We start from the raw sequence: 24,609 nt of genomic DNA on the forward strand, positions 1-24,609 counted from the left end.
GGCTCCAGCCGAGCCAGTGACGCCTTGCTCGAGCCAGCGACCTTAGACTTCAAGCCAGTCACCTTTGGGTTCAAGCCAGTGACCATGGGGTCATGTCGATGATCCCATGCCCAAGCCAGTGACCCCACTTTCAAGCTGGCGACCTCAGGGTTTCGAACCTGGGACCTCAGCATCCCAGGTTGACGTTCTGTCCATTGTGCCACCACAGGTCAGGCTGAAGTCAAGCTGTTGTTTTTCTTTTTCTTTTTTTTTGTATTTTTCCAAAGTTAGAAGCGAAGAGGCAGTCAGACAGATTCCCGCATGTGTCCGACTGGGATCCACCCGGCATGCCCACCAGGGGGCGATGTTCTGCCCATCTGGGGTGTTGCTCCATTGCAGCTGGAGCCATTCTAGCGCCTGAGGCAGAGGCCATGGAGCTATCCTCAGTGCCGGGGCCAACTTTGCTCCAGTGGAGCCTTGGCTCCGGGAGGGGAAGAGAGAGACAGAGAGGAAGGAGAGGGGGAGGAGTGGAGAAGCAGATGGGCGCTTCTCCTGTGTGCCCTGGCCGGGAATCAAACCTGGGACTTCCACACGCCGGGCCGACACTCTACCACCTAGCCAACCAGCCAGGGCTTGAAATCAGGTTTTTTAAGTGACCGCCAGTGGCCAGATCCAGTGGTCATTTCTCAGTTCTTGTCTCAGTTGACCACTCAGGCCTCTGCTTGGTGGCCTTGCTCTCAGCCACCACACTCATCCTCCTTTGCATCTATCTTCCTTTGCTGGGCGCCCTCTCGGTGTTAGCGTGCCTCTTGGGTGCTTCTCCGCCTGTGGTCGCCCTCTGGGGGGTCTGAACTGGACTCGAGCCTTTCCGTCCCGGGCCTGCGCTGACAGTCCCCACGGGTCTCCGGCCAGGCCCTCATCTCTGAGCTCCAGGCCTCGGCCCCCGGCTTCCTGCTGGGTGTCTGACAGGCCTTTCCCGTTCAGCAAGCGTAAGCCTGAACTTGATTTCCTTTTTGCCACTTTGTTGGACCAATCCCTTTGGTATCTTTTCTCATTTTGGTAAGTGATGGGCGTGGGCCTCTTTTTCAGGTCTAAGACTTTAGAATCGTTCTTGACTTCTCATTTCTCACACCCCTGACAGTGCTACGGGTGTTCTGTTTGGGTTTACACTCTGTTGGTGGGTCTGATGTGCAGTCTTGTTTGCGAAGCAGAGATTGCTGGGAAATTCAGATGCCCCGTGAGGTTGTGTGGGTGAGTCCGTGCTAGCGGGGTATTCCTAGTGTAGCCTGGCGTGAGGTGATTACGACTTCATGGTCCACCAGTCGCTCAAGTTACTGGGAAGTGGAGGGTGGATATTTTCAGCTAAAAGAGCAATACATACATCCTGGTTATATTAATTTGTAGAAGAGGTATAAGATGTTAGCAAATTAAGAAAAAGAAAACACCTATAGTCTTATTGCCCCAAAATAACTAGCTTGCCTTTTGGTATTTTTCTTTCTTTTAATTTTTTTTTTTTTAAAAGAAAAGACTACATATGCCTGGCCTGGCCTGGCGCAGTGGCTAGAGCCCCAACCTGGAATGCTGAGGTCGCCGGTTCGAAACCCTGGCCTTGCCCAGTCAAAGCATGTATGAGAAGCAACCAATGAATAGACAGAGTGAAGCAGCCACCTCTCCTGTCCGGCCTCCTCCTCCTCTCTCTGTAAAATCAATTAATAAAGTATGAAAAACAAAAAACCACCTACAAAATAAAAGTGAGTCTTTGTAGTTTGAGTAGATGTCAGGGGTGCTCGGGACTGCAAGCTTTTGGGGAGGCCTCGGAACAAGTCTTGGAGACATAGCGGTGTGTTCACAGACCTCAGAGACAGGCAGTATTGTCAGGAAACGGGGCTGAGCAGGCAGCGTGAGTCCTGGCCGGGGCCAAGACAGCTGCTGACCGTGGCGGGGATAGCTGCAGGAGGGGACAGGCCTGTGGACGCCGGTGGCCCAGATAGAGGGCTGCCACGTGAGCCGGGATGAGCGCATGTGTTTGGGTTTTTATTCCCCGGAATGTCTTGGATGGCCTTCTGGAATTTCACATCAGCTGTTAGATGTTCCAGAGAGAATCTCAGAAGAGGGCCAATCCAGGACGTCTTAAAGTGACAGTCATTCCTCTCCCCTGTGGGTTCTGGGAAGTCCGGGGGTTCTTAGGAAATCATAAGTCGTCACAGACTGCAGAAAGGGTAGGTCTTGGTGGTCAGTGCAGGTTAACTCGGGTGGGCCTACAGGGGGATCCTGAAATAAGAAATTCCTTCATTGCCATCACCCCATATACCTTTGGGAAATGGGTGCGAACCAGTTTTTACAGAAAAAGCAGACCGCAGTTCTGGGTAAGGAGGAATGATCACACCCCACCCTGTCTCCTCCAACGGATGCAGTTACAGAACTGGAACGCAGCCCGTGCAGTAGCCGTTTGAGGATTCTGGAAAGTCCCAGTAGCAGTGGATTGGGGCGGAAAGCCAGAACTGGAAGTACCACTTCACTGATTGAGTTTATCACACACACACACACACACCCCCCCATATCTCCCAGCCTGGGCTCATGGTAGCCGCACGCCCTGGACGGGGCGGTACCATGGACGGAGAGGGTGCAGGGAGACACCGTGTGGTCCTGGCACAAGGAGTGGGTCTCCTACACGCAGAGGAGATGCAGAAGCCCCGTGCTTTGTTGCTGTCTTCTCTGTTCTTGCACCAGCCACCAAGCTGTCTCTTGGCAGCAGGACAAAGGCTGGCAGGAGCCCAGAACTCTCAGGATGGGCACTGATGAGCAGAGCTTCGTCCCCAAGAAGGAGGGGCAGACCCCTGGTGCTCTGTTCTATCTGCCCACCACTTGGTCTCAAGGCAGGCGTAGCTGTGGGAAGTGTGTGGCTGGAGAGCCAGGAAAAGGGAGCCCACGGGAACCAGCACGTCCTGGGGGCAGTGTGGGGAGGAAGAGCTCAGGGAAGCGACCCTTTACGGTTGTTACGAACTCCTGGGCTTACTCCCAAGTTGTGGGTACACGGATCCATCCCAAATGGGATAGACTTTGAGAGCTGACCATGGGGCTAGACCACCATTGGCCACTGCAGACTGGCCACTGGGTGGGGTCCATGTGGGAGAGATTCACCAAGTACTGCAAAGGCTTTGAAAACTCAGCTGACTTGCCTGACCTGTGGTGATGCAGTGGATAAAGCATCCACCTGGAACGCTGAGGTTGCCGGTTTGAAACCTTGGGCTTGCCCGGTCAAGGCACATATGGGAGTTGATGCTTCCTGATCCTCCCCTTTCTCTCTCTCTCTCTCTCTCTCTCTCTCCCCCCCTTTAAAAAAATCAATAAATAAAAAAAATAGAAAACTCAGCTGACTTTAAAACCACAACTCACAGAAGGCTGGTTGGGACTTGGGTCTGGAATTTAGCCAGGTCAACTGCTTACTCAAACAGAAGTAGCAGCACTCCTCTCGGGGTTTAGACAAGACCCAGAGTCCCCTAACACTATTCAAAATGTCTAGATTTAGCAATTCGGAATTACTTGGCATGTGAAAAGCTAGGAAAACTTTTGCTCACACGGGATAAGACCAACGACAGACACCTGTGTCAAGATAACACAGGTGTTAGAATTATCCACTAAAAACGAAAAGCTGCCATTTTTTAAATGTTCCAACAAGTAAATGCAGACGCTCTTGAAATGGGAAGATAGAATGTGTCAGTGAAGAAACAGTTCAGAGAAGAACTACAGAGAAGTTTCACCACTGAGGAGGACAGTAACTGAAAGAAAAAGCCTATCTGGTTAGGCTCACTAGCAGAACGGAGACAATGAAGGGAAGTGTGAGTGAACCTTAAGGTAGAGCAGTAGAAATGATCCAATCTGAATAATACAGGGAAAAAGGTTGGGAAAGAAAAGGATCAGAGCCGTAGGGACACGTAGGACAATGTTAAAGTCGAACATCTGTGTGACAAGTTTCAGAAGGAGAGGAGACCAGTGTGATGCAGGAAAAAAAAAATGTTTGAAATAAATAATGGCTGAATGGGTCTCAAATCTGGCAAAAGACATAAACCTACAGACTGGGGGGGAGGGGGCTCCCTGAACCCCAAACAGCATAAAGACAGAGAAGTCCCTACCCAGACACATGGTGACCAAATTGTTGAAACACCAAGACAACAGATGTTGACAAGCAGTCAGAGAAAACAGCATTCTTGCTTGTTGGGGAACAACGATTTCAATGACCGGTTCCGTCATCAGAGACCACAGAGGCCAGAAAGACATGAAACAGCATTTTTAAAGTGCTGAGAGGAAAAAAAAAACGATCAACTTAAAATTCAGTGGCAGGCAGAAATGCCTAGGGATGGAAGGGAGGTCAGGGCGCTCTCAGGGAGGGACACAGAGCATCTGTGGCCGGCAGACAGGAGGGACCGCTGAAGGCAGTCTCTCGGGCGGTAGGGGTGTTGCGCTAGAGGGAAACTTGAATCGCAGGAAAGAAGGGAAACAGAAATGGCCAGTGTCTAGGTGAATACAGTAGTAGTCCACTGTGCTCTTAATGAGTTCTTTAAAATATATCTGGTTGAAAGGAAAAAAACGATGTCTGGTTTTCAGTGCGTGTAGACGTGACACAGAAGACGAAGAAAACACGGCGTGGCGGGGATGTGGGGGTAAAGGTTCTACATCCCACCCGGAGGGGCGAAGCCGTATTTCTAGGTAGATTGTGAAACGTTGAATACATTGTAATCTCTAGATCGCTTACTAACGAGAGCCAAAACCCAATCCATTAAAACGGGATTCTAAAATAAGTTAAAAAAACAACAAACTGAAATCAAGGCTGGAAAGAGGAAGTAGAGGCAGGAAAACAGAAATCAGATGGTAGGTCTAAATAGAAACATATCCATAATTACATTAAGTTAAATGTTCTGAACACACCGAGTGTGTGTCTGAATACCCAGTTCTGACTGATTGTCACAATGGGTAAAAAAAAAAATTAAAAAAAAAAATGACCCAACTGTATGCTGTCTAAAAGAAATTTTAACTGTAGAATGTGTAGGTTAAAGTTAAAGGATGGATAAGGCATAGCATCGAAACTACTAATCGAAATGAAGAGGGAACAGATAGGTTAATATCGACGTCAGCAGTGAAAATTGCCAGGAAGAAGGTGGGTGGGATGTTACCTAATGAAGACAGAATGATTCTAAATGTCCTCACCCAGTGACAGCTGCCCAGCACACCAACAGGTGTGAGACAAGTGGACAGGTCCACAGCTGCGGCAGCAGGGGGGTCCCAGCCCCCCTCCCTAGACTGGAACGAAGAGGGCTGTCAGCAGAGTCCGCCAGGGAGAAGACCTGACCGTCAGCCAGCTGCACCAGCCGGCATTTAGAGAACACACCGCCCTCCAGCAAGCACACAACACGTGTTCATTCCTGCCCAGTGCGCCCGGAACGCTCACCAAGGTGGACCTTACGGAACCCGCGTTGTCAGAGAGACCTACCAGTTTGAATGGTTGATGTTATCCAGAGTAAGTTCTCCAACCACACTGGAAGTTACACTCGCAAGCGGTGAGAAAGATAACAAGAACATCTCCCTAAACTTGGGAATTAAACAAGCAACCCGCTTCTGAATAAATCACGGGACCCCGCGGAAGTCATGGGGAACAAACATTAGAAGGCGTTTGGAACTGAAGAAAAATACAGGCTGTCACAACTGGTGTGGTGTGGTGTGGTGTGTGTGTGGTGTGTGGTGTGGGTGTGGTGTGGTGTGGTGTGGGTGTGGTGTGGTGTGGTGTGGGTGTGGTGTGGTGTGGTGTGTGGTGTGGGTGTGGTGTGGGTGTGGTGTGGTTGGTGTGTGGTGTGGGTGTGGTGTGGGTGTGGTGTGTGGTGTGGTGTGGTGTGGTGTGGTGTGTGGTGTGGGTGTGGTGTGGGTGTGGTGTGGGTGTGGTGTGGTGTGTGGTGTGGTGTGTGGTGTGGGTGTGGTGTGGTGTGGTGTGGTGTGTGGTGTGGGTGTGGTGTGGGTGTGGTGTGGGTGTGGTGTGGGTGTGGTGTGGTGTGGTGTGGTTGGTGTGTGGTGTGGTGTGGTGTGGGTGTGGTGTGGTGTGGGTGTGGTTGGTGTGTGGTGTGGGTGTGGTGTGGGTGTGGTGTGGTGTGTGGTGTGGTGTGGTGTGGTTGGTGTGTGGTGTGGTGTGGTGTGGGTGTGGTGTGGTGTGGTGTGGTGTGGGTGTGGTGTGGTGTGGTGTGGGTGTGGTGTGGTGTGGGTGTGGTGTGGGTGTGGTGTGGTGTGTGGTGTGGTGTGTGGTGTGGGTGTGGTGTGGTGTGGTGTGGTTGGTGTGTGGTGTGGTGTGGTGTGGTTGGTGTGTGGTGTGGTGTGGTGTGGTGTGGGTGTGGTGTGGGTGTGGTGTGGTTGGTGTGTGGTGTGGTGTGGTGTGGGTGTGGTGTGGGTGTGGTGTGGTGTGGTGTGGGTGTGGTGTGGGTGTGGTTGGTGTGTGGTGTGGGTGTGGTGTGGTGTGTGGTGTGGTGTGGTGTGGTTGGTGTGTGGTGTGGTGTGGGTGTGGTGTGGTGTGGGTGTGGTGTGGTGTGGGTGTGGTGTGGTGTGGGTGTGGTGTGGTGTGGTGTGTGGTGTGGGTGTGGTGTGGTGTGGTGTGGTGTGGTTGGTGTGTGGTGTGGGTGTGGTGTGGTGTGGTGTGGTGTGGTGTGGTGTGGTTGGTGTGTGGTGTGGTGTGGTGTGGGTGTGGTGTGGTGTGGGTGTGGTGTGGTGTGGGTGTGGTGTGGTGTGGGTGTGGTGTGGGTGTGGTGTGGTGTGGTGTGGGTGTGGTGTGGTGTGGTGTGGTGTGGGTGTGGTGTGGTGTGGTGTGTGGTGTGGGTGTGGTGTGGGTGGTGTGGGTGTGGTGTGGTGTGGTGTGGTGTGGTTGGTGTGTGGTGTGTGGTGTGGTGTGGTGTGGTGTGGTTGGTGTGTGGTGTGGGTGTGGTGTGGGTGTGGTGTGGTGTGGTGTGGGTGTGGTGTGTGGTGTGGTTGGTGTGTGGTGTGGTGTGGTGTGTGGGTGTGGTGTGGGTGTGGTGTGGGTGTGGTGTGGTGTGGGTGTGGTGTGTGGTGTGTGGTGTGGTGTGGTGTGGTGTGGTTGGTGTGTGGTGTGTGGTGTGGTGTGGTGTGGTGTGGTTGGTGTGTGGTGTGGGTGTGGTGTGGGTGTGGTGTGGTGTGGTGTGGGTGTGGTGTGTGGTGTGGTTGGTGTGTGGTGTGGTGTGGTGTGGTGTGGTTGGTGTGTGGTGTGGGTGTGGTGTGGGTGTGGTGTGGTGTGGTGTGGGTGTGGTGTGTGGGTATGGTGTGGTTGGTGTGTGGTGTGGTGTGGTGTGGTTGGTGTGTGGTGTGGGTGTGGTGTGGGTGTGGTGTGGTGTGGTGTGGTGTGGTGTGGGTGTGGTGTGGTGTGGTGTGGTTGGTGTGTGGTGTGGTGTGGTTGGTGTGTGGTGTGGTGTGGTGTGGTTGGTGTGTGGTGTGGGTGTGGTGTGGGTGTGGTGTGGTGTGGTGTGGTGTGGTTGGTGTGTGGTGTGGTGTGGTGTGGTTGGTGTGTGGTGTGGGTGTGGTGTGGGTGTGGTGTGGTGTGGTGTGGGTGTGGTGTGTGGTGTGGTGTGGGTGTGGTGTGGTTGGTGTGTGGTGTGGTGTGGGTGTGTGGTGTGGTGTGGTGTGGTGTTGTTGGTGTGTGGTGTGGGTGTGGTGTGGGTGTGGTGTGTGGTGTGGTGTGGTGTGGTTGGTGTGTGGTGTGGTGTGTGTGGTGTGGTGTGTGGTGTGTTGTGGTTGGTGTGTGGTGTGGTGTGGGTGTGTGGTGTGGTGTGGTGTGGTGTGGGTGTGTGGTGTGGTGTGGTGTGGTGTGGGTGTGGTGTGGGTGTGGTGTGGTTGGTGTGTGGTGTGGTGTGGGTGTGTGGTGTGGTGTGGTGTGGTGTTGTTGGTGTGTGGTGTGGGTGTGGTGTGGTGTGTGTGGTGTGGTGTGTGGTGTGTTGTGGTTGGTGTGTGGTGTGGTGTGGGTGTGTGGTGTGGTGTGGGTGTGTGGTGTGGTGTGGTGTGGGTGTGTGGTGTGGTGTGGGTGTGGTGTGGTGTGGGTGTGTGGTGTGTGGGTGTGGTGTGGTGTGGTGTGGGTGTGTGGTGTGGTGTGGTGTGGTGTGGTTGGTGTGTGGTGTGGGTGTGGTGTGGGTGTGTGGTGTGGTGTGGTGTGGTGTGGTGTGGTTGGTGTGTGGTGTGGTGTGTGGTGTGTTGTGGTTGGTGTGTGGTGTGGTGTGGGTGTGTGGTGTGGTGTGGTGTGGTGTGGTTGGTGTGTGGTGTGGGTGTGGTGTGGGTGTGGTGTGGTGTGGTGTGGTGTGGTTGGTGTGTGGTGTGGGTGTGTGGTGTGGGTGTGTGGTGTGGTGTGGTGTGGGTGTGTGGTGTGGTGTGGGTGTGGTGTGGTGTGGTGTGGGTGTGTGGTGTGGTGTGGTGTGGTTGGTGTGTGGTGTGGGTGTGGTGTGGGTGTGGTGTGGTGTGGGTGTGGTGTGGGTGTGGTGTGGGTGTGGTGTGGTGTGGTGTGGGTGTGGTGTGGAGTGGTGTGGGTGTGTGGTGTGGTGTGGTGTGGTGTGGTTGGTGTGTGGTGTGGGTGTGGTGTGGGTGTGGTGTGGTGTGGTGTGGGTGTGGTGTGTGTGTGGTGTGGGTGTGGTGTGGTGTGGTGTGGTGTGGGTGTGGTGTGGGTGTGGTGTGGTGTGGTGTGGTGTGGTTGGTGTGTGGTGTGGGTGTGGTGTGGGTGTGGTGTGGTGTGGTGTGGGTGTGGTGTGGGTGTGGTGTGGTGTGGTGTGGTGTGGTTGGTGTGTGGTGTGGTGTGGTGTGGTGTGGTGTGGGTGTGGTGTGTGTGTGGTGTGGGTGTGGTGTGGTGTGGTGTGGTGTGGTTGGTGTGTGGTGTGGGTGTGGTGTGGGTGTGGTGTGGTGTGGTGTGGGTGTGGTGTGGGTGTGGTGTGGTGTGGTGTGGTTGGTGTGTGGTGTGGTGTGTGTGGTGTGGTGTGTGGTGTGTTGTGGTTGGTGTGTGGTGTGGTGTGGGTGTGTGGTGTGGTGTGGTGTGGTGTGGTTGGTGTGTGGTGTGGGTGTGGTGTGGTGTGGTGTGGGTGTGGTGTGGGTGTGGTGTGGTGTGGTGTGGTGTGGGTGTGGTGTGGAGTGGTGTGGTGTGGTGTGGTGTGGAGTGGTGCGGTGTGGTTTGGGTGTGGTGTGGTGTGGTGTGGGTGTGGTGTGTGGTGTGTGGTGTGGGTGTGTGGAGTGGTGTGGTGTGGGTGTGGTGTGTGGTGTGGAGTGGTGCGGTGTGGTGCGGTGCGGTGAGGTGCGGTGTGGTGCTCGAGAGGGAAATGGATAGTAAAAAAGTTCTCAAATCAGTAATCCTCGTTTTCTACCTTAAGAAACTACACGAGGAGCCCGCGAACTCCCTTAGAACTGTGTATTATTAAATAAAGAAATACTATAATAGCTAGCTTAGCCAATTAGCATGCTTCATTTTTTTTTTTTTTTCTGTGAGGTAACAGGGCTGCTGGGCTAGTTCGCCACAGTGGTCATTAGATGCCAGTGACTGTCCTTCAGATGCCCCGAGTCTCATGGTTCTGTCGTCCCCAGTCAGCAGTGTGGCCTTTGGCCGGCAACATTGTCTCTGAGCTCCAGGCCCCTCTGCAAGGGTGACGCCTCCCTTGCCGGTGTCTGCGAGGCTTCTGCAGGACGACAGCGGTCACTCCTGGAGCCGCGGGTGGTGTCCAGTGGGAGCCCAGCAAGGGTCAGCGGTTTCTGTTGCCTTTCACTCTTGTGGGTGGATGAAATTTAAGAACCCCCTCCAGAAAAAAAACCCCAAAATTGCTGCAGGCATATTCAGTGTGGTTTGGAAATGGCGCTTGGCAAAATCAATCTTGAATTTCATGAAATGGCTTAAAGATCTTTTTTGGGTTTTTTTTTTTGATATTATAAAAAACAGTGCCTGAAAAAATACCTGTAAAATACTCAAAAGAGAGAAGTAGGTGGAGTGAAGCCGGAAGGCCCGCCCCGGAGACTGGCAGCCAGCCCCTCCCGGTCTTCCCGGTCGGGCCTCTGAGGGGCGGGTGCCTCCCCTGCCCCTCCCAGGCCTGCCTTTGAGTCGGATCACACGTGTGTCTATCTCACCCACGTGAATACACTCGCGGGATGGTGTCCCGGGCTGGGCTGCGGGAGTTGTGCTCAGGAAGCCCGCTGGACACCACGGGAAGACGCAGGCCCCTGCGGTTAGTTAGAGAGGACCGTCTGTGTTCTGAACCCAGTCTCGGACCGACCTTGGCGATCTAGCGTCTGCGTCCTGGTGGCGCTCTACGTCACTGGAACCAGAAAGGGGCGTTTCCTGTCATCCAGGCAGCTTCCGAGGAGGACCCAGAGAGGTGGCCCTTGGGGATTGCGAACGCCTTTGCCTTCCTCGGGCAGTTCCCTGTGTTCCTAAGAGCACAGTGACGGCCAAAGTAAACCGCCCGTCACTTCGAGCTAATTCCAGGAGAAGACGGTAGGACTGGGAAGTTTTATACTCTCTCCAACTCCGTGGGAGCAGCAGGGGAGCTACTACTGCCTTGGGCCTTTCCCTGTGGTCGATGGGTACAGCCCAGCCTGCCGGCCTGTGTTCCGCGGCTGGTGGCTGGTGCTGGCGCATCGGTCAGGGCCCGGCGCACGCCCAGGAAGGAGGCACAGCCAGTGAGCCTAGGGGCCTAAATGTCTCCCTTCTTCCCCTCCAGGCTCTTTGGCTGATCTAATACTTACTTTGACGTCACACAGATTAACAGGAGAAAGACACATTTAAGTTTGGGCACACAGCAGCCCATAAAGGGGTGGAACGCAAAGATGGGATCAGAGCGGGAGGCTCTGCTGTCTTCTAGACAAGGACACGGTAGGTTTGTGAAGAGTCGATAGGACAGAGGTGTTGGAGCTTGGGGTCGTAAATGGCGAGGAAGTAGCAAGGTTATGTATACAATGTATACAGCCCTTTTCTGTGCAGACTTCTTGGCCCCGATTCCTGGTCTCTGGTGGTGAGGACCCCGTCCACCCTCCTGGTCAAGGGAGGGCACCTTTCACATGGAGCTTAAGCTCCTGCTCTCGGGGACAAAAGAGGGTTAGGGGACCTTCCTGTGCCAGCTGTATGCCAAAGCGGCACATTTTGGGGTGGCCCACTGTGCTCTTCACAAGGGACTGCGTAGGACTTTGAGAAACCTCGGATTTGAGGACAGTGAGGCTCTCTCGACATTTTTCTTTAAGTCACTGGTCGCAGTGGAACTTGGAATACTACTTTACAAAACGTCATGTCGGCCTGGGGAAGCACTTTGGAAGGAGTCTAATTATTGTCAAGAATAACTCCTTGGTATTCCCTGAATTAATGGGCAAGGGTTGCGGTCGTCCCTTGGCCTGTGTCAGACAGTTAATGTGGCCGTGAGGCCGTGAAGGGACCTCTATTTTAGGAAACTAAACCTTAGTTCAGCAGCAGCTCCTCAGGGGACTTGACGGTAAGCAGCTCTGGAATCAGACTCCTGGGGCTGGAATCCGGCCCTGCCCCCCATGCCAGCTGTTCCCTAGAGGGGGTCCCTCTAGTTGTTGCATCTGGGGTCAGGGGGGTGGCAGGGGAGGTGATGTTGATAGCACTTGCATTAGTGTCCTGTTGTTGCTCTAACAAGTTACCCCCAACCTGGTGGCTTAAAACACTGGGTTTAATTCTGCCATAGTTGTGGAGGTCCGAAGTCCAGGTTGAGTCTTCCAGATTATGAGGCAGGCGTTGGCTGGGCTGGCCTTTCTAGAGGCTCTGGGAGAGAGTCAGTTCTTTGTCTTCCAGCTTCTAGAGGCTGCTGGCGTTCCTTGGTTTGTGGCTGGCTCACTCGTGGTGACACTTTGCCTGCCCCTTCTGTAGTCACAGCTCCGTCTGCTGCCATCTCTCAAGGACAATGGTTCTTATCTTGGCCCACCCAGATAATCCAGGGTAATCTCCCTCTCTCAAGGTCTGTTATGTTAATCACATCTGAAAAGCCCTTCCGCCATGCGAGGTGATTGTCACAGGTCCTGGGATTAATACGTGGGCACATTTGGGGGCCATGATTCGCTTTAGTAAAAGTCAGGCTGTCGGCCTGACCTGTGGTGGCGCAGTGGATCAAGTGTCGACCTGGAAATGCTGAGGTCGCCGGTTCGAAACCCTGGGCTTGCCTGGTCAAGGCACATATGGGAGTTGATGCTTCCAGCTCCTCCCCCCTTCTCTCTCTCTCTATCTCTCCTCTCTCTCTCTCTCTCTCTCCTCTCTGTCTCTCTCTCTCCTCTCTAAAATGAATAAAAAATAAATAGAAAATAAAAGTCAGGCTGTCATCACCTGGTATAACATACAGTCAAAACTTTGTAAACGGTACTCAGTTCTGAAATAGAGGGTAGTAGCTTGCAGGTTACAGCCTGCCGGAAGAGATGAGCAAGGTGTTGGGTGAGTACGTCTTGGTCCTTGCCTGGCACGTCTCCCACGTGCGGGGAGCGAGCTCTAGGCTCCAGCTGGCCGAGGTCTGCGGTGTGTGAGGCACTAGGTGTTGGTAGGAGGCGTGGAGGGCTGAGAGCCCGCGCCTCTCTGCACAGAGCTTTGGGGGTTAGCCCTCGCCCACCTGTAGGGTTGTCTCCAGAAAGACAATAGGAACCCCTCAGGCTGGGTCATTGCTTCCTGGGGCTCTTGGAAACCTCAGAGGTTTCTTTCAGCCATAGGGCAGAGCCCCTGTGCAGTGTAGAAATGTGGGCGCTGGTCTACGAATGACTCCAGGCATTGACCTTGTTTATCTTCATTCCTAGGGCCAAGAACCCTCAGTGCTTGTAGGAAGGAGGGAGGGAGGGAGGGAGGGAGGGAGGAATGACTGAGTTCACAAATGCTGAGACAAGGAAGGGAGGGAGAGAAGGAGGGAGGGAGGGAGGGAGGGAGGGAGGGAGGGAGGGAGGAATGAGTTCACAAATGCTGAGTGTCTCCTATGTGCTGTGTTCTTAACAGAGCCTTTAGCTGTGAAAAGACCACTGACGTCCCCGCTTTCAGAGGTTTTAAGGTCTCTGGAGGGAAAGAACTGTTAATCAAATAGTCGTGTAATTACAAGTTGTGCTAAGTGCTGGGAGAAAACAGCCGGATGCTAGCACAGAAGCTGACAGGGCCTCGCCCCGCCCGTGGCCAGGCTGTCTGTGGGGATAGGTGTGTATGACGAACTAGAAGGATTTTTTCCCCAGCTGTCTTCTAGCTTCTGCCCTTGTGAAAAAAAATCTCAGACCCACAGAAGCATTCAAAATGCTTTAATGAGCACTCGTGTATGTTCTACTTAGACTGAACAATTGTGGACATTTTGCACTCTTCATTTTAATTTGCTTCCTTTTTTTTTTTTTTTGTATTTTTCCGAAGCTGGAAACGGGGAGGTAGTCAGACAGACTCCCGCATGCGCCCGACTGGGATCCACCCAGCACGCCCACCAGGGGGCGATGCTCTGCCCATCTGGGGTATCACTGACGCAATCAGAGCCATTCTAGTGCCTGAGGCAGAGGCCATCCTCAGCGCCTGGCAAACTTTGCTCCAATGGAGCCTCGGCTGCGGGAGGGGAAGAGAGAGACAGAGAGGAAGGAGAGGGGGAGGGGTGGAGAAGCAGATGGGCGCTTCTCCTGTGTGCCCTGGCCAGAAATCGAACCCGGGACTCCTGCACGCCAGGCCGACGCTCTACCACTGAGCAAACCGACCAGGGCCAATTTGCTTCTTTCTAGTTTTTAAAAATGGAGCCATCTGAAAGTAAGTTGCAGACATTATGACATCTTATTCCTAAATATGTCAGCATACAAAGTTCTTTAGAGTAAAAACATTTTCCTACATAACCGTGGAACTGTTAACACACCTAAGAAAATTCTCAGTTAATTCCATAGTAGCTGCTGACCTTTTAGTTCTTTGTCCTTTTAATCTCTTAATGGAAAACAATTGCTCTACCATTTTTTTTTATTTTTTTAAATTTATTTATTTATTTTTTACAGAGACAGAGAGTGAGTCAGAGAGAGGGATAGACAGGGACAGACAGACAGTAACAGAGAGAGATGAGAAGCATCAATCATTAGTTTTTCATTGCGCGTTGCAACACCTTAGTTGTTCATTGATTGCTTTCTCACATGTGCCTTGACTGCGGGCCTTCAGCAGGCTGAGCAACCCCTTGCTGGAGCCAGCAACCTTGGGTCCAAGCTGGTGAGCCTCACTCAAACCAGATGAGCCCGCACTCAAGCTGGTGACTTCGGGGTCTCGAACCTGGGTCCTTCTGCATCCCAGTCCGACGCTCTATCCACTGCGCCACCACCAGGTCAGGCTCTACCATTTTTTATGTTTACTTTTTAAAAAAATGACCAGGAGTCAAAGATTCACTTAACACATTGAGGAGATTAGTAAGATGGTAACATTGATCACAAAGGCATTTGAGAAACTAGGTTTTTATAGGCATAAAAACAAACAAGAATTTGAATAAGAGTGCTAGGTTAGATTTAAACTCACAAACTAATGGGGACAAGAAAATCTTTGGAGTTATCTTTTCTGTTGGACATAAATCCACAGTAATATGTCACTTCAGTTTCTGGGCTCACATTTGCCTAGAGATTTAAATAAACTTTAGGCAGATTTGTTAAAAATGCCCAGGTATGACTTGAAAGAATACTACCTCTCCTCTTCCCCACACCTGTCCTGTGTCTTATTTCCAATTTTTTTTATTTTTTATTTATTTATTTTTTTTGTGACAGAGAGAGGGACAAATGGGGACAGACAGGAAGGGAGAGAGATGAGAAACATCAGTTCTTCATTTAATTAGCTTTCTCATATGTGCCTTGACCATGGGGCTACAGCAGAGTGAGTGACCCCTTGCTGGAGCCAGTGACCTTGGGCTTAAGCTGGTGAGCCTTGCTCAAACCAGATGAGCCTGCACTCAAGCTGGTGACCTTGAGGTCTCGAACCTGGGTCCTCCACATCCCAGTCTGATGCTCTATCCACTGCGCCACCGCCTGGATATTTTCAAATTTTGAGTAATTTTTCTTAACAATGTTTTCTTTAATCCTTCCAGCCAGAATCAACCTCTCTACTTTTCTCTCACTATTTTTAAAGTTGGCTTTATTGAAGAATAATGTCTACACCAGAAGACCCACTCATTGTAGATACTCAGTGATTTTTCACGAGTTGACGCAGGGGTGCAGCTGTCGCTGCGGTACAGCTTGAGACTATTCTCATTGCTTGAAAACGTTCCCTCATGCCTGTTCTGTCCGCAGTGGCTTCTCTGTTCCCACCTGCGGATTCAGGGAAGCACTGCTTTCTCACTAGAGAGCTGCCTTTTTAAGGAGATTCCAGGTACGTGGAAGCACGCACACTCTCTTTTGTCTGGCATCTCAGACTTAGCATGACGTGTCCGCGGCGCATCACGGGGCAGCGTGCATCAGCGCTGTGTTCCCTTTCATCTCGTGTCCGTGCTGTGTACCTGTCCTCCTTCACAGGTCAGTGGGCTGCTGGTTGTTTTTGGTGTTGGGCTATTATGAATAATACTTCTATGAAGCCTGACCTGTGGTGGCGCAGTGGATAAAGCGTCGACCTGGAAATACTGAGGTCGCCGGTTCGAAACCTTGGGCTTGCCCGGTCAAGGCACATATGGGAGTTGATGCTTCCAGCTCCTCCCCCCTTCTCTCTCTCTGTCTCTCTCCTCTCTCTCCCTCTTTGTCTCTCTCCTCTCTAAAAAATGAATAAATTAAATAATAAATTAAAAAAATAATAATAATACTTCTATGAATATTTGCATGCAAGTCTTTGTGGATGTATGTATTTTATTTCTCCGGGGTAGGTAGGCGTGTGGTAGGTGTACATTTAACTATATCAGAAAATGCCACTCATTCTCAAAATGACCTGCTAGTGACTTAGGAAAATTCCAGATTCTTCACATGCTACCACTTGTCATTGTCTGTCTCTGATTCTAGCCTGGTGCATGTCACAGGCTTCATCTGAGTGAAGAAGTGTCTAGTGGTGATTTGGTAAGGCTCTGTATCCAGAAATCAGCTGGGGGGGGGGGGTAGCCTGGTACTGACAGTCTATGGACTTGTGAGTTTCCATCACAGGAGGGTCTTGTGTGGTCTGAACAAACCAGACTGAGTTTGGTCAGTCCTCGGACATTGGACCCATGGGGGGGCCAGAAATAATTTTGACCCTATGCAGATTCTAAACATTTCTTTTTTAAAATTGAGGTATAATTTACAAACAATGGAATACTCTTATCTGAAGTGTACTGTTTAATTAATTTTTTTTAATTTTGAAATTAAATTTCATGGGGTGACCTTGATCAATAAGAGTACATAGGCTTCAGGTGAACGTCTCTATGGCATTTGAACTGTTGTTAATTGCGCTGTGTGTCCACTGCCCAAAGTCATATCATTTACAGTCACTGTGCATTTGTTCCTCTTTACTCCACCTCTCCTCAGTACCCTCCCCCCGTTTAATTAGTTTTAATGAATGCATGTGGAGGCAGCGTTTGTATGCATCATCTCCTGGACCAGCTTCTAATGCCCCTTCTCAGACAGTCACAAGTCAGATTTCTATGTGTGTGTATTTTTGTGTGTCCCTAACGTCTTGACTGCACTCATCTTACTATAGAAAACATATGAATCATGGTAGCGTATAAAGAAGAGAAGTTTGCTCATAACCAACTCCCCGGCCCGAGGTTCCCCGTGTGAATATCTCCTATGCAGTTCCGCTTGGTAACGTCCACTTCTCCTTTCCCAAAGCCGAGCTTGGCCGCATGCGGCTGGGTCCCTGCTGCTCCGAGAACGCAGGTCCTCCAGCGCGGTGTCTGTGCCCAGGGTGCCGCTCACCTCGCCACCGCCGCCGCTGCTGCTGCGAGCAGTCAGGCCGCCGCCTCTGGAACGGGGTGACCGCCTGGCATCTAACCCGCCCGCTGCATCGCATCTGCACGCCACGTGCCTCCTGGCACCTCCTCTACCTGGTGGGGGACCCAGGGTCTAAGCTCCGCGTGCCCGTGCCCCGCCAGTGCCCAGTGCCCAGGGTCCCGGCTGGCCAGGCCTGACGCGCAGAAACCGAGCGCGCGGATCGGCGGCGCGTCATCTGCGCGCGATTGAGCGGCCTGCCGCCCCCGCCCAGGTTTTGGCCCGCGCCGAGCGGAGCCGGAGCCCGAGCCCGAGGCGAGCCGAGCCGCCGCCCGAGGCCCCGCCGGAGCTCCGCTTGCTCGCCTGCTCCCCGGGCATGGAGCGGCCGGCCGCGCGCCTCTGAGCCCCGCGGCGTTCATGGTGAGTGGGGCCCGCCCGCCTGTCACCGGCCTGCGGCGGCTCCGTCCGCGGGTGTGCGCCGGCCCCCGTGCATGTGTGTCACCGTCATCGGTTCCAGCCGGCGGGAGCTGCCTGCGTGCGTGGGGCCGCGCTTTGTGTCCGTGACTCCCAGTAATGGTCGCACGGGGCTCCGTGGGGACCGGTGGGCGTCGCGAGAGAGGGTGGGAGATCCTGCGGTGCCTATAACCCCGATCGCTCCCAAGTGCCATCGCACCCTGTTCCCAGAGTCCGGTGGGTCCAGGCCGGGCATCCCTGCTAGAGGCCAGCCTGGCCTGGCGGCCGTCCTGGGGGCGAGGCCTCTGGTGCCCCGCTCACCCTGGGTCCGAGTGAGGCGGTCGGACTGCAGCAGCAGCAACCCGGCGGCGTGTTCGAAGCCCCAGTTCAGTTCTGAGTCCGCGGCCTTGTCCAGTCCTCAGAGTCACTCCTGTGTCCTGGATGCTCTGTAAGGACCATGACAATGAGACAAGGTCTCCGGAGAGTGGGTTTCCCAAATGCCAACATTTCCAGAGAGTGCTTTCTGGGAAAATAGTGCGCAGTAAGTAGATAAAAGAATTGAAGTGTCAGGAGCGGAGCCCCGTGGGTTCCGAGAGGCCCTTCCTAACAAACGTGGCCGCCGGTACTGGCTTTTGAAAACCAGGCATCTGTTAAGATCTCTGCACAGGGCGCTCTTCTCCACTAAAAATGGCAAGACCGAAACAGGTCTCATGTCAGATTCTAAAACAACGCCCCTCTCTGCTCCAGAATGGCTGTTACCAATGGCAGAGTGTGAAACCAGCCATAGTGTTCCGAGATGCCACCCTCCCATCCTCAACCCTGTTAAGTGCCCTGAGTGGGAAATACTGTGAAAAGTCGTGTTGTTGGTAATGCGGTAACAGCCGTTCTCCCTGTCTGTCGTTGTCTGGGCACCTGCTATGGCTACGTGTCTGTGGTAATGCGTTCTCTTTCATAGGTGGGGAGACAGCCTTGGAAGGTGGAGGAATGTGCTCAAGGTCAGGCTGCTGGTGGTGCTGGTCCCCTGGGGAGGTGACGGTTCAGACCCAGGCCAGGCTGCCATCCCACCCTGTTTCCCCCGCGGGCTGCCTGGGTCCCAGCCTGCAGATGTGGTACCGATGTGGCACTGTGCGGTCACTGACATGGGTTCATGTCAGTCTCAGATAGCTACCACGTGTGATGACCCGCCATGCTTTATCCCAGACATCCCTCCAGAACCCTCAGTGGTTATTTTAATTTTGATACTGTGTACAGTTGAGTCAATGGCTTAGAAGCACAGGTTTTGGCTGATGACCCTTTCTCCTTCTACTGAGACAGCCCTGAGAAGCTAGGGGCTTCTACTGGGCAAGCTCTTAGCACAATTGGCCATTCTGACAGTACTCTCCAGTGTAAGTGGCGTGGACGTCTCTCTTGTCATCCTACAGGAGAAGGATCTCATCGTTGGAGGCTCTTGATCTTTTCTTTGTTCTCTTAAAGCAAGTATCTGTTCAGGTGGGCCTTCTTTTCTTTTTTCAACTGGCAAACTATGCACGTAATTCAGAAGTCTGATGCCCTTATCCCTGCCTCAGATCAGACATGCGAGAGACCCCGCGTGGGTGCCTGGGACGGGCTAACCACGTCTCCCGGTTTGCTGTCTGGCTCTGTGCCGAGTCCGGCTCTCCCCCACCCACCTGTCTGCCAGCTCTAAACAGCCTGTTGCTGAGATCTTAAAATGTAGAGCAAAAACAACTTTGACTCAGCATCATTCTCCATTTAAAGTGCTCGTGCTAACCATGAGTAAGCCCGCCCATGGGCACCTCTTGTCCTCTGCTTGTGCTGTCAGGATGCCTCTCCTTGATGGCTCCCTCTCCCCAGTCCTTTGACCACTCAGACACCCTTGATGAGATGCTTTCCTCTTCCTCCAGCCATGGGCGTCTCGTCCTTGGGGCTCCCGCGGCATGTGGCGTGCTCTCTCCTGGCAGCTTTTGGGATCTACCCTGGATTCCTAGCCTCCGCTGGCATCTTACGTGCCCCTACCAGAGCGAGCCCTTGAGGGCTGGCTTCTATGGGACTCCTGAAAAGGGCTGGGCCATATGCGGTTCCTTCACAAGTGAGGTCCTCCCCGTCTTCCTCCTGCCTGCTGGATTGGTTTTGCCATGGCCCCTGTGTGGCACCGAGGCCCTGCCCCTAGGCCCTTGCCCACTGCTTCTTCCCTGTCCCTTTGCGGGGTCATCAGACCGCGCCCCACAGCCTAGCCCTTTGTTAGGTGCAGCGTGTTATTTGCTGCTGTCTCATGGGTGTTGGTCTTCCCTTCCCAGCAGGATACATGGTGAACTACTAAGGGCAGGGACCTGGCCTACTATGCTTCTAAGTTAGTGGCTCACAGACCTTTTTGACACGACACCCCCCGACCCCCATATTCCAACTCTGTTATGCAATATGAGACTCAGCGCACAGGTAAAACTAGGTATAGAACTGAAACAAACTGGCCTTATGATAGACACTCTGATGCTTTTTACTCTATTTTTTTAAATGCTGACCTGACCACTTAAACTAATTGGCCACTGGAACTTTGCAGAACCCTGCTCTAAATGCTCGGCCTGGGCATTGGACGCTGGAGTCTGTTGCAGTTGCTTGAATGGGTGATTCGTACTGATGAGCCCCTGGGCTTCTGATGGGTGCCACAGTGAAGGGCATTGTCACTTGGTTTAAGCCAGGAGACTTCAAAACTCGATCCCATAAGTGTCCCCAAAAGAGAAGGAACCTGGGAATGATGAGTTGGATTGGGGCTGGGGCTGCCCTGCTGTTTGCCCAGCTCGCAGAGAGGGCTCCGACTTCAGTGGGTGGCCGCAGGAAAATGCCAGCGTCACAGGAGTCCTTGCAGCTGCTGCCATTGTATAGATGAGGAGACTGAGGCTGAGACAGAAGCAAGAGGATGTGCCGAAGGGTCGGAGCCACGACTAAGGGCTAAGTCTCTGCTTCCGAAGCCCTAGCTCTTGCCACCTCACAAGCTGACCCCAACGTTGGTGGCTCACAACTGCAAGTCGTTCTTCCAGAGACTCTTACCTGCCACTACCCGACCTACCCCCGACCCCGATCCTTAGGGTGAATAGTCCTCTTTCTTGTTTCTAAAGTTGGTTTGGAAAATGAGCTTGCCGTTGACCCCTGGGTACCTGCGGGAGAGCTGAGTTTGGACGGGACCTGCAGCAGCGTCTGGTTCTGTTCATGTTCTGAAATGCTGCTTGGGCTTTTGAGAAGAATTTCCCTGGGGTTTCAAGTCTGGGCAGGGAAAGGCAGGGCAGGCCGCCTCTGCTTTGTTGTTTTTTTGAATCATGTAATGCTCTGTGATGAAAGCGTCAGTGTTTGCCCTGCACGTGCCCTGAGCTCACTTCAGATTGCTGTCGTAGTTGGAAAAGCTCTTCTGTACTGAGTGGGGAGGCTGAGGTCGCTTCTGGAGCCCGCCTGTGAGCGGCCGCGTGGGCTCTGGGGAGCAGCCCTCGATGAGCAGTGTGGCTGCACAGCTGGGCGCTCGGCTTCTGACCCCAGCTCCTCAGCGGGATGAGTCACGGTCGCCGGCCTCCACCTTCCCACGTGCGACCGGGGCGCGATGGCGCTCCTCCCAGGCGGCCCCGTGTGAGGGGAAATTGAGCTAGCTCCATGTGTACGAAGCCCCTTGACAAATGTCTGCTGTTAACCTCAGCGCTGCCACCTCTTGTTAGTGATGGAGCTTCTGAGCTCTAACCGGAGCTACCTTCAATTCAGGCCTTGAACTCATTTCTTCCTCCTTATCCCGGACGGGGTGCCTGCAGACCTTGCAGGGCTCCTTGGCTGCTGTCTGGCCCTAGGGCATCAGTTCTGCCTCTGTGGCATCCAGGGTACCCTTCTCTGCACGGGGGAAAGGGGGGGGGGGACTGGGGGTCTGTGCTCAGGGCCTCATGAGCCTCTCCCCAGTTCTTGGTCCCGCAGGCCGGCCCCCTGATGACTGTGTCCTTGGGGGCAGGTCAGCTACCCTGTTGTGTAAAATGGGCTGACACTTGGCATTGAGCTTGTTACTGACGGAAAGTGAGACGGCGTTTGTAAAGCACACAGAGGCAAATTGAAACGGGTGCCCAGGTTCTGGGGGCATCACACTTTGGGGCTAACAGCTTTGGCTTGGTATACCGTTCATTAGACAAGGGTCAGCAGGTAGGTGGCACCTTATGGGGCATGCATTACTAATTACCGTTGAATGCAATGTACCTCAGACTCATTTTCCACACACAGCTTTTAATGGGTTTCCTATAAAAGTCAAAATTTTTCTGACCTGTGGTGACGCAGTGGATAAAGCGTCGACCTGGAAATGCTGAGGTCGCCGATTCGAAACCCTGGGATTGCCTGGTCAAGGCACATATGGGAGTTGATGCTTCCAGCTCCTCCCCCCTTCTCTCTCTCTCTCTCTCTCTCTCTCTCCCCCTCTCCTCTCTAAAATGAATAAATAAAATATTTAAAAAAATTAAAAATAAAAGTCAGAATTTTTATGGGAAGGTAGGGGTGGAGTGTCCTGCTGACCAACACCGTTAAGTGACAGCCGAGCACCTGCTCATGTGGGTGCTCGGACCCACGTTACGCGATGGCAGAGGGCACCCATTGTCTCCGTCTTTGGTAAGTGGAGGTCTTAGTATTTTCATGGGACCATCCTAAGTCAGGGTAAGCCATGTTCAGACATCCAAACCCGTACATCCAGATGTACAGAAACTGCCCCGCCCAGCGGCTCCATGGGGCGCGCCCTCCCGTAGCCTGGGTGTTTGAGATCAGCTCTCCTTTCCACATGGAGAGGCCTCTGGAGGCTTTTCTGGCTGAGAAGAATGGCTTGCCAAATAATTTTACCTATAGCACCCCTCTCGGCAGCTGGTGTCAATAAAATTCATTTGGCAGCTAGTCACTTCCCACTCGTGATACCGCTTCTGTCGTTACTCAGGAGGGTGATTCCGGTCGTAGGTTAACTGCTCGATTGTGTGTCCGCTCTTTGCAGCTAGATTGTCTTCTCTTAAGGGAGCGTCCCATGAGCTTTGTCCATAATCGGCAACAAGAAAAGACTGTGGGTTTTGTTTGTTTTAATTTGCAGAGAGTACACACAATCACACATACACAATTTCAAAAGCTAGACTCTGGTGCCAACTTGCTTGGCTCTCCTGAGCTCTTCCGGTTGGGTGTTCGGAATGTGGGTCACCAGATGTGACGAAGCTCTGGTAACCTGGTAGTATAGGGGCTGATCCTCGGTTTCCAGGGCACGGCAGTTATTTATGGAACAGCGTGCGGTGAGGGCTTCATACAGAGTTTTTCAGGATTTCTTTTTCGATGTTTCCGGTTTAAGACAATGAAACCGCTTTAATCATATTTATGTAAAAGATTTTAACCTGTTCCTGCCTGACCAGGTGATGTCACAGTGGATAGAGCGTTGACCTGGGATGCTGAGGACCCAGATTTGAAACCCTGAGGTCCCCGACTTGAGCTCAGGTTCACCAGCTTGAGTATGGGGTCTCTGGCTTGAGCCCAAGGTCGCTGGTTTGAGCAAGGGGTCACTGGCTCGGCTGGAGCCCCCTGGTCAAGGCAATCAATGAAACTAAGGAGAAATGAGAAAGCAATCAATGAACAACTAAGGAGCCACAAGGAAGAATTGATGCTTCTCATCTCTTCATTCCTCTCTGTCTCTCTTTCTCTCTTGCTAAAAAATAAAAATAAAAAATATTTTTAACCTGTAACTCATTTCAGAAAAGATTTAAAGGGCTAACAAGTAAACATGAGTCCTGACCTGTGGTGGCACAGTGAATAAAGCATCGACCTGGAACGCTGAGGTTGCTGGTTCTAAACCCTGGGCTTGCCTGGTCAAGGAACATATGGGAGTTGATGCTTCCTGCTCCCCCCCCCATTCTTTCCCTCTCTCTCCTCTCCTCTCTAAAATGAATAAATCTAAAATAAATATATATCAGATGCCATGGGATGAAGGGAAGTGGATTAGGACTTGAGGGTGGGAGAGAGTGTGTGAGATGGGCTGGGAGGTCAGGTGAACACTAGAACTGGCTGTTGCTCTGGCTCCGAGATTCCCATGGCCATTGTAACAATCATTTAACATTGACAGTGTCCAGAGAACACACCCCTAACCCACGAGAAGCATGGGATGCCTGAGAAGGTGTGTATGGGCCCTTACAAAGGGCCAGTGAGTCCTTAATGGCTTTCCCACCAGCGTGGGAAGTCCACTGTCCTGTGTCACAAAGTGGTGCCTGGACCTGCAGAGTCGTAGGACCCTCCCCTTTCCGTGGTAGTTTTTCCTTCTGAAGAGCAAGAGATATTTTTAGCACATCATCTTCAAAATCAACTTGAATGGTTTCATCCTAACAGGACACGTTCTTGCTTTCAGAAGGGCAGCACCGTGTCTCCGTAAGCCAGGCCTGGAGTTAACCCCGGTCCCTTTGTCCTAGGAATATGAAGACAAGGCAGGACGACCTAGCAGGCCACCCTCCCCGAAGCAGAATGTGAGGAAGAATCTCGATTTTGAGCCACTTTCGACCACCGCGCTGATCCTGGAAGACAGACCAGCGTGAGTCCTAAGAGGAGTCTGTAGGGTGTGTGTTTGGGTGGAGAAGCACAGCTTGCTAATGAATTACCTTTTTGCTGGGAAAGAACCAGGGAAGCGCAGGGCAGAAGGAGAAGCCCCACGCTCGCTCAGAACGTCCAGTCCCTCTCATTCCCTATGTTAATGAACACCTGTGCTCCTCATAGTAAATGACCAGTTTGGAAAAACCAACCTTTAACATAGACGTTCTGCCCAGGATTTTCCGTCCCGGTGACTTTTCATTTTCGTTTAGCATTTAAAAATACCGGAGTTGCTGTTCTAACTCGTGGGCGGGCTCATAGCGGCAGGAGAACCCCGAGAGTGCAGGTGGGGTTCTGGGTCCCCGAGAGTTGCAGGGACCCAGGAGTACAGAGCAGTGCCTGGGCGGGCCTCTGGGTCCTGGGGATCTGTGGGGACGGTGGCCTTAGCAAGCCCCTCTCCTAGTGGCCTCCTCTCTGATGGGCTGCACGTTTCTGAAAGAGAGCTTGCATTTTCTTAGAATTCGCAGTTGAACGGCACATTCAGATGCTTAGAACTGTGATATCCATTTGTGTATAAAAAACAAAGCCGGCGGACCACATAGCTACTGTGAAACTTGCACTCCTGCAAACTGGCCCGGAAATGTGTGCAGACACATATGTAACAGGTCACTGGGTCCCCTTCTTCACAGACTGTTGGCACTCATTAGTGTACCGTGGTCACATCAAAGGTTCTTTGGAGGCCGGGGTGAAAAACCACAGGAGAAGCTG

The 24,609-nt window shown here is 52.7% G+C and overlaps 1 protein-coding gene across 5 annotated transcripts in view; it reads left to right on the top strand.

The window, feature by feature from the left end:
* The window catches only part of TBC1D14 (TBC1 domain family member 14), a 116,873-nt gene that overhangs the window by 60,524 nt on the left and 31,740 nt on the right, over nucleotides 1–24,609 (top strand). For 4 of the 5 annotated variants that reach the window (XM_066233304.1, XM_066233303.1, XM_066233306.1 and 1 more), the window contains one exon: nucleotides 23,727–23,845. In XM_066233304.1, coding sequence (XP_066089401.1) covers nucleotides 23,727–23,845 — 119 coding nt within the window. Of the gene's footprint in view, nucleotides 1–17,139; nucleotides 17,260–23,726; nucleotides 23,846–24,609 lie in introns of those variants that run through there. The other variant, XM_066233308.1, reaches the window with a different exon arrangement.

Source organism: Saccopteryx bilineata, chromosome 5 (assembly GCF_036850765.1).
Source record: "Saccopteryx bilineata isolate mSacBil1 chromosome 5, mSacBil1_pri_phased_curated, whole genome shotgun sequence".
Classification (NCBI taxonomy): Eukaryota; Metazoa; Chordata; class Mammalia; order Chiroptera; family Emballonuridae; genus Saccopteryx; species Saccopteryx bilineata.